This window comes from Haemaphysalis longicornis, unplaced genomic scaffold, assembly GCF_048455015.1.
Source record: "Haemaphysalis longicornis isolate Haplotype H1 unplaced genomic scaffold, Haemaphysalis longicornis Haplotype H1 scaffold_1, whole genome shotgun sequence".
Lineage (NCBI taxonomy): Eukaryota > Metazoa > Arthropoda > Arachnida > Ixodida > Ixodidae > Haemaphysalis > Haemaphysalis longicornis.
This window is the reverse complement of record NW_027526203.1, coordinates 260,746,758-260,762,268: the sequence shown is the minus strand read 5'-3', so window position 1 is coordinate 260,762,268 and position 15,511 is coordinate 260,746,758. Positions and strand designations below refer to the sequence as shown.

General features: G+C 44.4%; 1 protein-coding gene across 1 annotated transcript in view; it reads right to left on the bottom strand.

Annotated features, from left to right (window-relative positions):
- LOC144144930 (uncharacterized) overlaps positions 1-15,511 on the bottom strand; it is a 114,058-nt gene that overhangs the window by 76,148 nt on the left and 22,399 nt on the right. Inside the window, exon 9 of the mRNA XM_077676438.1 lies at positions 12,486-12,686. Within this exon, the coding sequence (XP_077532564.1) occupies positions 12,486-12,686 (201 nt within the window). The remainder of the gene's footprint in view (positions 1-12,485; positions 12,687-15,511) is intronic.

Sequence of the window (15,511 nt, the reverse complement as noted above, 5' to 3'; positions counted from 1 at the left end):
CAAATTGAACGATTTTGAATAGGCGCGATCGCGAAAGAGTTTATGTGCCGACGCAACGCAGGCGATGAGGCGCGCCGTAGTGGAGGGCTCTGGATTAATTTTGACCACCTGGGGATCTTTAATGTGCGCCGTAATCTCGTACATACGGGCGTTTTTTGCTTTCCGCCTCCATCAGAAAAGCGGCCGCGGCGTCCGGGAATCGAACCCGCGACCTCGTGCTCAGCAGCACAACGCCTTAGCCACTGAGCCACTGCGGCGGGTATAGCATCCAATCCAAGTTCGAGTGTATATAAGTGTATATAAGTTGTATATAAGACACAGCGACGAAAAATTCAGAAAAAACAAAAATAATCACTTATACACTGGGAAATACTGTAATGTTCTTTAGTTATGCAGTGGGCTATGTTATTGAGCTTTGCCATTAAATTAGTACAGGACATTTTTTAGAATTTTTACGTTAGCATGTTGTCTGTAGACCAGAATCCCTTTGGCAATATTGCTCCGAGTTCTACAGCCGCTCAGAGCAGGTTGCCTTGTTGGTGACCGCTACGCCGCTGGGTGAGGCTAGTGCAGCTGCCACCGGGTGACTGCCACACACTCTGCTTTCCACGTGGCTCTGGGCATGCCCAGGCGTTGCCTAGCAGTACGGTCTTGTTTTGGTGTTTTATTAATGCTAAGCACGTGCTATAACACTCTTTGCAAGCTGCTTCGCTGCTTCCAAGGCCGCCACCGCTGACAGTGACGCTGGATTTTTCGCTCAATGGGCTGTTCAACGCTTTCATATTAAAAATGCAATATCCATGAGTTGTTATAGAAACCAGAACTAGAACAGAAGTCACAGAGGCAGCGCATGACAGCCGACACATAACAACGTTGTTGCTGTTGAAGTATAGATTTTGTGCAAAAATACTAAACATTCACATCTCTGTGGTTACCCTAGTTACAAGAAATTTCACAAACTGCTTTAGAAACAAAAAATATGTGCTAAATCTATGCAGTCGGGTCCCTTTAACATCACCAAATCAAACATAGGTTCCCCATATAAAGGTGACAATCAAATTAAAAGCAACCCAAGTTTACATCTTATACCATTAAAAGCTTTTGCAAAAGAATTTTAGCCACCCCTTCCTCTTTCTTTGCCCCAGTTACTGATCTACATCCTAGGTACTGTATAGCAAATTTCAGTTTTTCTACGTGCAATTATAAAATATTTGCTTTTCAATATGGAATTTTCCAAACAAGATCATTATTCACTCCACATTTGCTTCAAAAACAGAAATCACATCCCTATTTGCACATGACTAGTGGTGAAAGCTTAGCATGTATTTCAATTTGTCTACCGTGGTATTGCCATATAAAATACAGTCGAGCCCGCTCATAGGGAACACATTGGGAAACTGAAATCAGTTCGTTATATCCGCTTTTCAGTATATCGGGACACAAAATCTATGTATACAAATGGTAACGGGAAACAAAGATTCATTCGTTATAGCCGCTATTTCGTTAAAACCGGGTTCGCCATAAATGGGCTATAGAGTAGTATTGTGAAAAAAAAAAAAAAAAAAATGGCGAGATGCGAAATGCATCAATGCACCATACAGTAGCCGTGCTACCTTGAAGAAAAAAAAAATTTTAAATGTGCATGCCTACACGTTTCATTGGATTGCTATACAGGATGTTTGATCTCCTATGAAATGCCGCATAACAAGGACTTGGCCTGTATTCCCATTCGACCATTTCAAATGTTTTTCTGAAATCTAGAGAAGCCTTTGTATAAACAACACGCAAATATCGAATTATGGCCTATATCGAACTGCTGCCAAATTTTTGCAGAATTTGCATGTACATTTAAACTTATTTATAACTCAGTTGGGCATGCAATGGGTGTATTAAACTCGGAAGCCCCGAAAGACAATCAAATATTGCACTTTTTGCTTCAATATTCGACTGATTTGAATATTTTCTTGCCTCTAAAAATTATTATACTATGTAACAACTCAAGCACATGCTTATTCACCTGTGAGCTCTTTAGTAACTATTTGCAGCCCTTTTTCAGCTTCAAGTAAGCATTTATTCGGCTGCGAGCACTTCACTAGATTGCTTGCACTGCACCATCGCCTCCTGTATTTTTTTTTACAATGCCAAACGCATCAGCCCGGACTGGCCAACTAAGCCCTCTCCTTCTATTCCGGCCACTCTCCCCCAATCGGTAGACTTCCAGCGCTTCAGTCATGTGACCAGCTCAGCTTCGGGCGACGCGTGGTGGAGAGCGCCAACGTTGGCAAAACATGCTCCGCCGCAGCACTGGCGTTAGCACCATTACTTCGACAATCTTAAGCATCCTTGGCAGCTGGGCACAAGCCGCTCTTGAATTCAGTTACGGTTGCGTGATCCCGGTTCAGCTCGCGGCCCCACCTTGCGACATGTGGGCACTGCAGGCGTACCACTCACTTCCATTGGGTAGCGCGCGATGCGTTTGGCATTGTAAAAATACAGGAGGCAATGGCTGCACTTCAGGTTCGAAATGCAAGTTTTATGTATAAAATTTCAGCTTTACTTTTACGTCAAAAGTGCAGCCTATCACCGTGTCTAACTAATGTTCTGCATAATGCCGTAATTGCCTGGCTCGTAGCTACATAGGAACAGGATGTTGTGGGGGATAATGGAATGGCCATCATTTCCCCCGGCATAAAGGAGGCAAACTGCACAGTACCATGAGCTTAACTGCCTCTCTACCCTGTCAGAATTGGAGGGGTGCTTGTTATCTATGAGTGTAATACTAGCCGTCTAAGGGACGCAAAGATTGCATGCACAGTATTACATTGTCCTGCGACTTTTGAGCTAATTAGACTTTGTAGAAAACCGGCAAGAAATGAGCATATAGGAAGCAGCCTAGTTAGTACCGCACAACAGCTACAAAGATAACAGCTTTTTGCCCATTTGTAAAATGAATTTTCAGTCAACGAGTCAGCTGTTTCAGCAAATTTCGAAAGCTCTGAAAGCTTTTACTCGAAAACTTCGAGTGACAGCAATGCCAATTGCAGTGTATGCATCTGTGTGCACCTGATACCGCATACACCTCTATGTCCATGGTTTGTGTGTACATGGTGGTAAGCAAGTTCAAAAACGCCATGCAAGCTCCACTGTTACAAACCACTGTGACACCGATCTTGGCACTGAATCAGGGGTGTACAAAAGTCATGGATTCCAAAGCTGTTGCAAAACGTGCTTGCAAATGGCCCACTATTCCTTGCGCATGCTATTCCTTGCGCATTACGGCGCGTTATTCTATTCTATTCTATTCCTTAATGGCAAGGGTTAAGAATAGGATGGGATGATGCCCACATTTCTGGCACCCAACGTAGAAATGTGGGCATCATCTTATCCTTAATCCTTGCCATTAGCATTAAGGAACAGAATAGAATAATAGAATAACGTGCCGTCGTTATTCTCAGTGCTCTTGCGCAGCACCGAACTGCCCTGCCGAGAGACTCTGCCCACAACGGGTTCGAGAGCGAGCCAGGACTCTCACCGCGAGTGTACGTCGTGAGTCACTTCACATGGAAGCGATACATTTCATAGTACAGGGGTTTATTACGCGGACAACCACGATACAAACACTACACTGCACTACGCACCTAGCCCCTGGGGCTACACCCGTCAGCGTGTGCCCAGCCCATAGTCAAGCAGCAGTTAGCGTCCGCCAGCGTTGGCCGGCCGCAACGCTCGCTGACGTAGGGGAAGGGGGCTCTCTGTGGCAGCTACACATTTCAAGCCACTGGACTCGACCGGGCGGCATCGGCGCTCGTCCGCTGACCTCAGACGGCGCAAGCCGTCACATCGCGGACGCGGGGGCAACCCACCAATGAGTGGAATATGCCTGCGGAGACTCGCCGGACATCCTAGATAAATGCACTGACGCAAATCAAGGCATGCACAAATCGACACGGTGGGTGCCATGACCCACGGAAGTGGGAAACAACGGCCAATGCAAGAAATGGCCAAAACTGGCCGAAGGGCATTTTCTAACCGTGCTATCGTTGCGCGTCTTAAGGGCGGTCTCTCCGGGGAGTCTCCTGCGCGCATCCCTTGTCGCCTTGTAGGGAGAGGAGGGAGGCGCGCGATGATAGCCCTCGCCCCACCAAGGAGGAGGACGTCGCTAGTGCCTCCTCGCCCCGATTTGAGGGGCTTGGCCCCCAGAATTTGCACAGTTTTTCCTCCAAAAATTCCATACATGGAACAGTACCAGGTACTTATAAAAGCCATAGACGCCCCATTTCAACAAAGAAATAATTATTTTCCCATAATTCCCCACTTTTTCGCCATGAGTGGTATGGCAGTGATACGAAATTCTCGAGTGGTACATCCCAGCATGTACTGCAGCTAGGAAGATCATTTCTTTTGCACTGTGAAGCTGAATGTTTAAACCATGCGATATGGGAAGCAGATTTTGCATTTTGTGTTTCAGTAGTTGTTTAATTAGCATTATTTTTAATTGGTTAGCAGGAGTAGCTCAAACTTAGAAGTTAGAATTGCAGTAGAACGAAAAGGTGAGCTAGCTGGATCTGATTCATGTTTAAAGCGAACAGACGATACACAAGAAGCGCTTATGTTGTCCTCTTCTTGTGTATTGTCTGTCTGCGCTTTAAACATGAATGAAGTTAGAATTGATGTAAATGTGTATGTGATTGCAAAACAAAAAACTGATTCCCATATTTCCTTCTACGCAACTTCTGGTATCTATTCGTGTCTCGCTGGTTATCTCTTGTTGAATAGTTGTTTCCCTATTTTTCTCAAGAACTATCAAGGAAAAATTTTAATTAACTCAGAAGCTACAGGTTTTCCCGCTCAATTTAATCCAAGCGCCGGCTAATTTACCCCTTTCAGGGTCACGGACATACATATACGTCCTCTGCAAACACCTTCAAAATGGCCAATAACGTATATGTACGTCATCGCTTGCATGCTTAAAAAGCGTGCCTTTTTCGCCAACTTTTCTTGCTTGGCATGTGCTGCCACACTGCAGAAATACGTCAAATTATTTTCTCGCGCCAATGGCTCTTCTTTTAATTTTTTTTTATGATTTACTTCAGCGGTGCCAGCTATCACTTGTGCATCCGTAATGAGGGGGTGCGCCGGGTATCACCCACCGGGTGCCCAGGCACCTCTCGCTTCTTGTGCCTGCCACAAACCAAGGGCACCTGCAAAACTGATGAGGTTCTTCTCTCTCTCTTTTTTTTTTTTGTATTTTATAGGAGCGGTGCGCCGTCTATCGCTCGCGCATCCGGCCGCGCGCCCGCGTGCAGCGGCTGGTTTCGGTATCGTCCTCCGGGCGCTTCCCGCTTTTTGCGCCCGCGAAACTGATGTCTGACTGATTTCGATTCACTCGAAAGGTGCCCGCTTGTTACTCTCTCGTTTTAGGGGCAAAGCTCCTCTTGCTCGGGGCAAGTCCCGTATCGCGCCGTCGTCATGTCCACTAGTTCTCGAGGCGACCGCTAGAGGCGCAGCTGTGCAATAGTTCATAGGTCACCCGCTAGATGGCGTGCCGCCGCTTAAGGCGGCGCGTCACAAGCTACTCATCATGAACACCTTGGAAGCAAAGGCAGCGGCACGGAGAGCTCGCGACGCAACTGCAATGCGGGCCCGCCGCCAAGACCCCGCAGTGAGAGCTCGCGAGGCCGAAGAAAGATGCCAGCGTCGGCAGCAATCGCAAGCCAGCACCAGCATGGATCCGGAGGGGCGGCAACGGCGAGGGCTCGCGCAGCTGAAGCAAAGCAAGCTCGTTGACAAGCGGATCCCGAAGTGAGAGCCCGCGAAGCAGAGGCGGCACGCAAGCGGCTGCAAGAGAACCTCGAATCGGAGCAGGCGCGGGATAATTGCATCGATATGTAAATAATAAACATCGTGTATATAAGTGTATATACAATCACCGCTATAACAACGTGTCGAGTCTTTATATGATGCGTAGGCTAATGTTTCACGGTTTTACCGATAAGCATTGGAGCTTCGCCCCACTCATCATCATTCCCTTCATGGAGATGGCGGGATTTTTTATTTAGAATTTTTCTTGTGTTACTCATGAATAAACCACACATATGTAATAACACAAATGATTTTTTTGTCCCTTTAGGGTCACCATAAAAAAATTACGATAATTTTTTCTCGGAATAGATTCGTCCGAAGAATTTAAATCAGCAATAACAAAAATCGACCCTGAGGGGGGTCGCATTTGGCAAAAAAATTCAACCCTAAAGGGTTAATCCAAGTGCCATCTAATTTAATCCAAACACCATCGAATTTAATCCAAGTGCCAGTGAATTTAATCCAAGTGCCAACCAATTTAATCCAGCTGTAGGAAGGTTGTTCAGGGGTGTTTTGTGCGGAATTAGGCGAGCTTTGCATCAGAATATCATATTCACGTAGTTTAATGGACATTTACTAACATCCGCAGACCAGAAGAGTGGTCTCGTTTAATCCGTAATTGTGTGCCAGCGTATTTTTACGCGAGCATACGACACTTCTGTCGTCAGCAGGCGATATTTCTGACGATCTCGCAGACGATATTAAAATTCCGATATATTGCTTAACACTGCAGAAAAGCATTGAGTTATTAAAAATCAAAATGCAAAGAGCATTTATGTAATGTGTCTTCATCAAAGGAACTCGTGAAGGCATTGTTACGCGAAGATCAGACAATACTTCTGACGTGTGTTATCGACGGCACTGTTGCAGACGATCAGCTCATGGCAACGGTCTGCGCGTGTTAGTAAATGTATATTGAGCTGTCCACATAAGATATTTTGCCCATAATGGATCAAGAAACACCACGTTTTCACGACACCACTCGCAACAAAGTCCGTAAAGCTGTGCCTAATTTCGCACAAAACACCCCTGAACAACCTTCCTACAGCTGGATTAAATTGGTTGGCACTTGGATTAAATTCACTGGCACCTGGATTAAATTGGCTGGCGCTTGGATTAAATTGGCTGGTGCTTGGATTAAACTGTATGGCGATTGGATTAAATTGAGCAGGAAAACCTGTAGTTATCTCACATCAAAACTAATTAGATATTTGAAATCTGCTAAAAAAACTGAACAAGCCCATTAAGTTTCGTCAAAATTGGTTGGAAAGCAAAAAAAAGTTTCAAGACCAGTGCCTTAAAGGGGCCATGAAGACAAAATACACGTTTGTTTTATTCGAAAGATTTCGTGTTCTATAGTGCCCCCAGCACTTGTCCAGAAGCAAACGATGCTTTATTCACTGCGAAATTAATCAATTTAGGCTAAAATTTTTATTCTTGCACCAAAAAGTGTGTTTGAAAGACGTTTGCAATGACATCATAAGAACAGGTCTTTCAGCTAAACTTTGTGTGGAGAGGTGACTTGTTTACTGTTAGTCAACCTAGATGGCACTAACACACCGCGGCAAGCCATTTTCTGCTTTGGTTTGTTTGTGACTGAATTTAAACCTGGCTTGTTTTTGTTCATAAAGAAAAAAAATCTTTTCGTGAGACATGGTGCTCGCTCGACAAATATGGTCACGTAAGACACTGTCGCTTGCATCAATCGGCCCCTGTCGTCTGAGACAACCACAAAGCCCCCGCAGCGCTGTGCATTTAAACGAAGCATAGTGTGCGCAGTACCAACAGCAGTATGCATCGGCACTTCTATGTTTACGTGTGCTTTCGTAACTTCCACTGTTTGCCCCACCATTCTAACTGATATAAAAAGAATGTGCCCAAAATTTAAGCGCAAATAGCTCGTTTGGCAAGCTTATAAGTTCCCCCTAATTTGCGCTTGTTTTTTCCGGCCTCCGCCAATCGCAGAGCTGGCTGGTATGACATCATAGGTTCTGTTGTGGGAAATGAGATAGTGGGTCGCATGGCCATTCCATTTTTTTCGTAATTATACAGCTTATTTTGGCGAAGTTTACGTTCAAAGTGGTGTCAGCATGATTCTAACAAGGCAATGTTTTTGAATGAACCAAACTTGCATTCTGCCTTCATGGCCTTAAAGCGTAAAACTATAAGCAGCATAACTTTTCACCCAGGTAGATTACGCGGAAATCTTAATTTTAGTAGCCACAGCAACATTCTGTAGCAAGCCAATCTGAATCCATTCTTACCGATAGTTCCCCAGCAGGTGCAATTTCTGCACCCTATCTCTCTCGTACTTTCTGCTTTCTTCCCATCTTTAAACCTCCGCTCATATGCCATGTGGTGAAAACACAAAGCGAAGGAAAAAAAAGTGTTGCTCAGGAACTTCTCCAATTCCACTCGATGCAGTAAAGGCTCTCTGCTCCACACAACTGGGACACTGAACTATACTGTAAACATTGTGCTTGTTTCTGCGCCCAAGTGGCAGAAGCTACCCGCTCATTTAAAGGAGCCATGAAGAGAAAATGCAAGTTGGTTTTATTCGAAAGATTTCGTGTTTTATAGTGCCCCCAGCGCTTGTCCGGATACAAACGGTGCTTTATTCACTGAGAAATTAAACAATTTAGGTTAAAATTTTGATTTTCCCGCTCAATCGTGCGTTTTCGTGGTCCCAAGTGACATCGCAGGAACCGACCGCTCTGCAGCCTAGAGTACCTTCATTCACGCATCTGCCGTACAGGGTAGAGACACGTAACGCTGGCGCCGCCATGTTCGGTTGCTCGCTCGCCGCCGAAGCAAGTCATTGTGTCAAAACCGTGCTAAAATTATCGCCGCAACGCGGTTTACTGAAGAAGTTTGAATCATATTGTCTGTTTCGCGTTGCTAGGTCTCGTGGGAAACGAAAAGAATAACGCGTTGAGCCCGTTGGCCCAATTGCGGCGGCACGGGACCGTTCAAAAATTGTCTCCACCCTGTACAGCGGTGTTGGTTTGTTCCCGCGTTTCTTTACGTTCCGTAACCTAGATGGCGCCACCATACCGTGGCAAGCGTTTGGTTTGTTTTTGCCCGCATTTAAACCTGGCTTGTTTTTGTTCTGGGAGAAAATATTCGTTCCCTGAAACAGTGCTCGCTCGACAAATGGGGTCACGTAAGACACCGTTGCTTGCGTCAATCGGCCAGTGTCGTCTGCGACAACCCCAAGCCCCGTAGTGCTGTGCAGCTAAACCAAAGCATGCTGTGCGCAGTACGAACAGCAGAACGCATCAGTACTTCTATGTTTACATGTGCTTTCGTAACTTCCACTGTTTGTCCCATCATTCTTATTGCTTTGTAAAGAATGTGCCCTAAATTTAAGCGCAAATCGCTCGTTCGTCTAGTTTGTAAGCTCTACCTAATTTGCGTCTGCTTCTGCCAGCCTCCGCCAATCGCAGAGCTTAGCCCATGTGACATCACAGGTTCTGTTGCGGGAAATGAGCTGGTGGGTCGCATGACCATTCCCGTTTTTCCTAATTATGTAGCTTATTTGAGCGAAGTTTACGTTAAAAGTGGTGTCAGTATGATTCTAACGAGACAATCTTTTGAATGAACCAAACTTGTGTTTTCTCTTCATGGCTCCTTTAAGGCACAAACACAAGAAAGAAATCATCTTCTTTTGTGGAAGTGCACACAAAGCATGTGGACGAAACCTATACTTTTTCTCTCTCTCTCTTTTTTTTTTTGCTTTGTTTACAACAACAGGCATACCGCGACTGTTCACCCCATCCCCACCAGGAACATGTTTCTAGTGCCCTGCACCAGACATCACCACACCTTCCCCTATTATGAACATCTCCTTGCAACCTTTTCTCCAATTAATATTTCTTCTAGGTATATATTTAAGGGAAATCATACAAACAGATTTAACGCTTAATTTACTCTTTCACAGCCTGTGACAGCAACAGCAATTTTTTGCGAGTTCCCAGGCATATTTTTTCGTCTCCAATCATCTCTGAAAGCAGAGTGCAATAGGCGGAGTAAAATGTGTTCACAGTTATGAGCACTACGAAGCAGCAGGGCAGGATGTGTCCTACCCTGTTCCTAGTTCTGTTTTTCGTTTACACACAATAAGTGTTTGACACATTGCTTTCAAGGCTACATGACTACTAGGGTGCAGATACGAAATTTTCAGACAGCGACTGCTGTGCCCTGCAAAACTTGGGGTTCTTTGGTGCCCCGCTCACTTGAATACTATAGTCAAACCTCGCTATAAAAAAAATAATATAGCAAATTATCGGATATAATAAACGAAATTTGACATCTATTTAGTCATAGTGAATTTATACGGTAGTTTTGCTGTTTAAAGTGAAACCAAAAAGCCCAAAATCCAAAGTGTTATCGGTTATACCAAATAGATTTTGCTTACCACGTGGCTAAAAATAGTTTTTACGCTAGTGCACAAAACCAAAGCCACTCCAGAAACAGTTTTCAAATGAAACTGTCGGACGCTCAAAGCATACAACTCCTTGGAAGCATGCTGCATGTGCGTGTTCACGAGCCCAGCAGCCAGTGATGGTGAGCTCTGTCAATGCCACCAGTTGGTCAGCCATGAAGAATAGTGGCTGATAGCAGTGACGGGACAGGATTGAAAGTAATTGGTGGCAAACATTTCACGTCAGGACATGCCGCACGCACAATAAGTGTGAGTGAAACCTAAAGCCACAATAAAGAACTGAGTTCTCTAGTGCATACAGTTCTACGTGTGGACCGTTATCTAACATCCCCTGAAAAACGACATGCACTTGTTTCCTTCAAAGGCCAATAACTGACGTGCCGAGTGATAAGCGTTCAAGGGTGGTTTGGTAACAGAACCAATGCAAGCAATATAAAGGGTTTTTCAAGATAACCGCTGCGTAAATACCAGCTTCTGAGTGCATTATCAGGCAAAACGTTATGCGAAAAACTCTGCCATGGAATTAAGAAACCTGCTTATAATCAGCACCAATAGCTGATATAGAATAAAGCTCAGGTGTGGGAAATACATAAATTTCACCTAGAAGAGCAGCTTCATCGCAATGTAAGGTGTGCCGTGATGCAAGCGTCGTCACAGCTGCATCTCCCATGGCATTCTCTCCCCTGCTTATCCTAAACGGCTGATATGTCAAAAAACAAAAGGAAAGCAAAGTTACGCTAGTCTGAGACACAGCATTATTGACATGGCATTATTCTATCCAGAGCATGCTTGCCATTCAAGATGAGATACCACCATGCACAAGCGAGACACGAAGGGGACCAGACAACAGTGGCCACCCCTGGCATATGTTGACAACCTAGCAGCTATCTACAAGCAATCAGCACAGCAGATGTGCCTTACTGTACAGCGATATGGTTGTTGGCTACATTTTCTTTGCGAAAAAAAATGGGGCTGGTACACTTTTTACGTGAGGGGGAGGGGAGTTCGATGAGCCGTGGTATGCATTGATTGATTGATTGTATGGTTTAACGCGCCAACACAACGCAGGCGATGAGGCGCGCCGTAGTGGAGGTCTCCGAATTAATTTTGACTACCTGGGGATCTTAAACGTGCACTGAAATCTCGTACACACGGCGTTTTTGCTTTTCGCCTCCATCAGAAAAGCGGCTGCCGTGGCTGGGAATCAAACCCGCGACCTCGTGCTCAGAAGCGCAACGCCTTAGCCACTGAGCCACCGCAGCGGGTATGCCGTGGTACGCACATTCGTTATAAGAGCAAATGCAATGAACTTGCATGGTACCTTTTTATGAAGGCAAAGAGTTGCATTACGTAGTCACTGTGGAATGGATATGAAGGGGACATTTTTTTTATTTTCTCAGTGGGTGCAACATGGGCGGGTGCAAGATATGAGCAAAAGTACAGTATACAGCGCTCTTCAATGCTCTTGCTCAGGGCAAGTTACGTGTCTGCTGCACACAGCGCTCATTTCCAGTTTTATATCCAGCAAAACTAGGTGCCTCCTCGTTGGCATATGGATATAACAAATGCATTCTCACTCCTGATGAAACTTTGCTATAACGAATGAGGTTTGACAGTACACCAGCAGGCTACTTTTTTTGCAGGGCCCGAGTTTGGAAGCCACTTCATGCAGCAAAAAGCCCGATATATCTGCAGTGGACACAGCAACAACATTACAGGGCACTCAAGTGTGCTGTGATGAAACTAAATGCCTTATCCGTAGCATTGCTGATGCCTTCCTATACCATGCAAATGGGGAAAACTAAGCTTACTAATAACGCACGTCCTGGTATTACAATCCACCGAGTACAGCCAATAACCACGGGAAAGCCAGCCATGTAGCATAAAAAACAATGTAAAGCAATGTCCTAGTTGGAAGGTTGAACCTCCGAGCAAAGAAAAAAGAAATCCCCCAAAGATTCTTGTTTAGAAGCGAAAATTTAGTAGAGAGGAGGCAAGGTAGCCTCTGTATAGCCTTCAGTTCCAGGACGCTGACAATTCTAGCAATTATTGCTCCTTCTGGCTGAAATTCGTCTTCGCAAAATCTGACGCTTGGTGGATTATTGAGATACCAGTGTGCAAGAAGGCAGCAGGTGCCCTTAAAAATGGCGGCTATCTCCCCAGTAAACAATATACATGCCTTCTTGTGCTCTTCGAGCTCCCGGGTGACTCCCGCCAGCGCCTCCTGCGCTGCGACCAGTTTGCGGCTGGTATCTTCAAGCGACTTCTGCAGCATGTCGACGTGCCCCGTGTGCCGCTCCTCACGCTCCTCCGCGAGCCTGGCCTGGGCCTCCAGGGCAGCCAGCCTCGCCTCCAGGCTACTGCGACACTGCTGTGCCACCTGTGAGGGGACAAAACAGGCTCAGGGATGGATAGTGCCCACCAAGCCCCGGCCTCATGCCACAGTCTTTCGGGGATTCCTTTCTTGCCCAGGAGCCCCCATGGTGAATCTGCACACTGCACTGGCCCCGAATGGCCACAGCCCAAAGCGGCAGCTGCTTGCCCAGTACCCATCATACAGCCGTTGTGCAATGCAACTTAGTCTGTGACCTTGAAATGCATTTGCACCCAGTACTTCGTGCTGTTTTATTCCACCTATTGTGAGTGCCTTTGATGCTCATACCTTAGGATGCAGGGAAGTTGCCAACATGCAGACAATCTATTCCAAGTTTTAGCACAATAGAAAAACGTGCCCCGCAGTCTTATGCAAGCCAACTAACTGTCACCTTGACGATACAAGAGGCAAGACCAGCTAACTTCACTGGTGGCACCAGCCAGCTGGGATAGCATCTTGCCGCACCTGTCACCCCTGCTGAATTGAGAAGGCTTGACTTTAGTAAAATTAATCAGCAGACTTCACTTTGCAGCCCAATAGTTTTTGGAACGCAAATAAGATCCATAAATCATAAGGGTTGCAGTGCAGCTGGTCAAAGCAAGCTTTTATTTTTTTTTTTGTATAGTTCGCATTTTTTCAGCTAAATGGTGACTTTTAAAACCCGCTGTGAACAGATTACAGTAGTGGATCAAGACACACACTACTTGACGCTGCAAATCACGCAATTTGGTTGCATCTTCCATGCCTGCCAGGTTCGCCGCGATGGCATTAGGGAGATCTGACCAGGGGAAGGGGGGGGGGGGGGGGGGGGGAATTGAAAAATTAGTAGCAACAGAATGGAATAATTTACATCCATTTCTAATTTAGTTACTACAGAGTAGGAAGCCAACTGTGCCGTCTAAATTACTAACAAGCTACACCACTGGTCCGCTGCAAAATCTTCGATGTGGCTGACGCCGCCCTATTCAAGAAGTTCTGGGAATACTGTCGAGCATAACAATGTTCGTTCCTGCGACACTTGCCATAAGAACGCGGTTGACCTCGATGCTCGGAACTGGGGACAATATTTCTTTACTGCCTCTTGCATTCAGCGTTTCTGTGGTACTGACCAGTTCAACTTGCACGCATTGTCAACTATGCTTTATAAGTTATTACAATGTCCAGTGGTGTAGGATGTCATTTGGATGTCAGGTAGCTCCAGTGGAATGTGGCTAGACTGGGAGAAGGGTTTAGCCAAACAAGGGTGTGTATTCGGGAGATTTTTGTTTCGACCGTACAATCGTACAAAACCACCAAAATACGGGAATCTCCCAGATAATTCGGAAAACCTGGCAGGTATGACCTTCCGTAGATTTCCATGATTTTATCTGCAGCAGCAGGTCTGTGGATGATGTGGCATTATCAGGATTTATTTCTGGGAGATGTGATCAAAGGAACCAACTTTCTTCCATCTTGTTCGGCATTCTCAGTAGCCGTTCTCTAGGTGCTTTACGGATGTCACGAATGTTATTTATCACATCTACAGGATGTAAACATCATTTGGACAGGACTTGTTGCCTCCTCGTCAAGGAAGATTGGCATGTTGCCCAAGGAGAGACCCAGGCAAAGACCACTTTGCCCTATGGATGCACAACTAGAAGGCTGGAAAACATTTTTTTGTAGTTGGAGAAATGCTTCAGCTAAGACTTCAAATTTTACTCCTAATTTCACTAATACACATAAAACAATTTTGTATATTCCAATGCTTTTTTTTTTCTGAGATATACCACCCCTCTGACGTCTTCTTTTTTGTCCTTGATTATTTAAATTTCGCATCTATACGCCCTTCACTTCATCGCAAAAACTGTCACTCTAAACCTCCCTATTTATTTTTATATGCATTGTATATTCTGCAGCCCAACAGTTATTGCATTAAATAAAATTACCTAGAATATACAGAGTTTTTCAGGGCTTGGAAAAGATGTAGGTAGTGTTTTTTGTGGCTGGTAAACTGTTCGGGGAAAAACTAATTTTTACTACATATATGACTAATTACACACAGAAAGACTATATATTCAAAAATAATTTATTTTTTTTTATTTTGAAATATGTGCATATTTTTTTCAAGTTTTCTAAAAATTTTGTCTGACGAATTAAATATTGCATTTAAACTTTTTACTTCCTTTCTAAAACTACATTATTAAAAAGTGCACCTATATACCAACTCTTTTACATAACTTGTAATTTTTTGAGTCCCCCCCGCCCCTCCGTTCTTGGATTTTAAAAAAATCTACTGGAAATGACCAAGAAAAACTTTTAGTAGGGTTTAAAAAGGCTGCAAGTATTTTTTTGTAGCCAACAAACCACTGAAGCTGGGACTTCAATTTTTCTAAAGATCATGCTAATTCTTGTAAGAAAACCTTGTATTTTTCAAAATTCTTCAAATTCTTTAGAGTTGTGCATATTTTTTAAACTAAGAAAGTTTGCCGAAAATTCTTTTTGCCAAATCTAATTTCCCATTCTGACCCACCATTTCATCTCCAAATCTACATCATTAAATGCACATTTACCTACGTTAATCTTTATGATCTTGGTATGTATATTCTTGAGTAAAAAGTTTTTGCATTATAAAAAACCATAACTGGAACCCACACAACTTGCGTAGTTAAAATTTCCATAAATGGAACATTTTAGTATGCTGGAAATAAATATTTTATTAATTTATCATTATCTAGGTGGCATACAACTTAATCTATTTTATGTCTTAAATACAAACACTAAGAACCTACTCAAAAGGACCACAAACACAACCTGCAAGTCTGGCGCTTTTGAAAAACAGTCCCACACCAATA